This window comes from Sinocyclocheilus rhinocerous, unplaced genomic scaffold (assembly GCF_001515625.1).
Source record: "Sinocyclocheilus rhinocerous isolate Xijiao unplaced genomic scaffold, SAMN03320098_v1.1 scaffold1513, whole genome shotgun sequence".
Lineage (NCBI taxonomy): Eukaryota > Metazoa > Chordata > Actinopteri > Cypriniformes > Cyprinidae > Sinocyclocheilus > Sinocyclocheilus rhinocerous.
The window spans coordinates 6,810-9,040 of NW_015623675.1; the positions used below are offsets into that span (position 1 = coordinate 6,810).

A 2,231-nucleotide genomic window follows, 5' to 3' on the forward strand; every position below is an offset into this window, starting at 1 on the left:
TCTGGCTTGCTTAGTTGGGGACACTTCATTTCCAGCGATATCGTCGACTTGATTGCACGGATACTATTTAAACGGAACTGAACTGGATGATGACATCACTGAATTCAATGATGAACTGCCTTTAACTGAAAATTGAGTGTTTACCATTGTAATTTTGCATTAATGACACACTATTTTCCTAATTAGAGCTGTACAGTTGCTTTGACACAATCTGTATTGTTAAAAGCGCTATATAAATAAAGGTGACTTGACTTGACTTTTATGGCAGTCACTATTTGACCACAAAAAATTTGTGGACGATTTGAAAAAGCTAAATGGTCATAAAAAAAAATAGTCACACTTGTGTTATTTGCTGTCAAAAATGACCGCCATTAGAAATGAATGGGAAATATGCAAAAATACGAAAATACAAATAACGTTTTGTGTGTACAATATACAAATCATTGACGATGCAGAAAAAAGTGCACAGTAATGAAGGGGTGACACTCTAAAATATCAAGAGTGCAAAACAGACACACTCCACAGACACACATATATGAACTAGTGTGATTATAATACAAAGCATGTTCTTGCAAATATGTGAAATAAAATCAATAATTCAGCTACAATGTAGTAAAAACACAGACACCAAGGAAGGGGTGACACACACACTCAAGCACACACACACACACTATTATACACACACAAATGAACTGGTTCTCCCACCGGATGGAACTAATCTGCTTTCAAAAATTGGATTTTAAAAGCATTGTCTCCATTTTAACATGAAATACTGCCATAATTGAAAAGTAACAGAAAAATATTAGAATTTTTTTTATTACCGTATTTTCAATGGGTAAAATGTATCATTATTATTGCAGAAATATTAAATAGTACCATGAAATTCTTTCAAAATACAAAAGAAAAAAGAAAAAATATTATTGAACAAAAATATATTACATTGATTTCACTGAAAATAAAAAAAGTTACATTTCAGGTGTCCGGTCACTTTTGTAACTGTGAAAAACACAATTGTGATTCCCAAATGAACAATACTAGAGGGTTAAAAGAACGTTTTTTTTTTTTTTTAAATCGAGCCTGAGGTTTGAAAGGTTCGTTTAAATCGATTGTAGGTTATTACAATTTTAAAATATTATATTATTTATTATCCATTATAGAAATCAACAAAACATAGCACCATGCTGTTTTTAGACAAGGAAGGTACAGTGAAAAATAAATTTGCTTCTTTTGGTAACATCTAAATGAATAATTTTCATTCAAGTCAGAAATATAACATGAACCCGACAACATCAGCATCAGCCAATGAAAGTCATTCATGAGAGTCATTGGAGGTAGAAAGAGCATTTAACATTTAACACCCTTTACACTTTTCACTAGTTTACAACCATAATACTCTTTGGATATCTACCTTGGGTAGTATCATGTCTTTTGGACATTTTGGAAAGTGCAGGATTGCGTGATTTTGTTAGGTGTCAGTAGAGACTTCATTCTTTACTGCTGCACATCTGCATCTGCTCACCGGCTGTTGGTGGGCGGTTTCATCGCCCTTCACTGAACTTTCTCATGCCGCACCCCCACATGATGTGTCACATCAAAATACAACATTGCAGCTTTGTTTCACTTCACTTTTACTGCGGAACTTACATCCAGTGAATGTGTTTGCTTTCACTTAGATAATTCCTCTTTATCCTCTATAATCTCCGTCGAATATGAATATTTATCCATTTAAATCTGCCGTGCATCCTAAACCAATCCCGTGCTGTATCTTTCACCTATGTCAAGACTTTTTTCTTTATATATTTTTTGGATTTCTCCTGCGTAAGTAACAGATTTTGTTTATTATCTTTTTGAAATACAGTGGTCCCAAAAGTTTTTGAAAACTTATTCCACACTTGAAATTGTATGAATGACATTAATATATTGTTCATTAGTGGATCACCAAAACTACAACTGTGGTTACTCTGCTTGAGGTTTCTGTATGGGTAGCCAGTGTATGAATAGCATACTCCGAACACTTTATAGAACTGCACTTTATTGTAGTTATTTTAAACACAGCAATGTATTATTTTATGAATGTATTTTTTAAAGAATTGATCTCTATTTCCCACTAAACAGCCATCAATCTTTTTTTACCACAAATCACATTCAGTGGAGCATGTTGTCACACTATATTCAAGTTGTCACAATGGAACTTTTTATATATATATATATATATATATATATATATATAC

At 32.6% G+C, this 2,231-nt stretch overlaps 1 protein-coding gene across 1 annotated transcript in view; it reads left to right on the forward strand.

Annotated features, from left to right (window-relative positions):
* Positions 1 to 1,639: 1,639 nt before the first annotated feature.
* Positions 1,640 to 2,231, forward strand: part of LOC107727699 (integrin alpha-X-like) — a 118,614-nt gene continuing 118,022 nt past the window's right edge. The window contains exon 1 of the mRNA XM_016537683.1: positions 1,640 to 1,818. Within this exon, the coding sequence (XP_016393169.1) occupies positions 1,710 to 1,818 (109 nt within the window). The 5' untranslated portion in view covers positions 1,640 to 1,709. The remainder of the gene's footprint in view (positions 1,819 to 2,231) is intronic.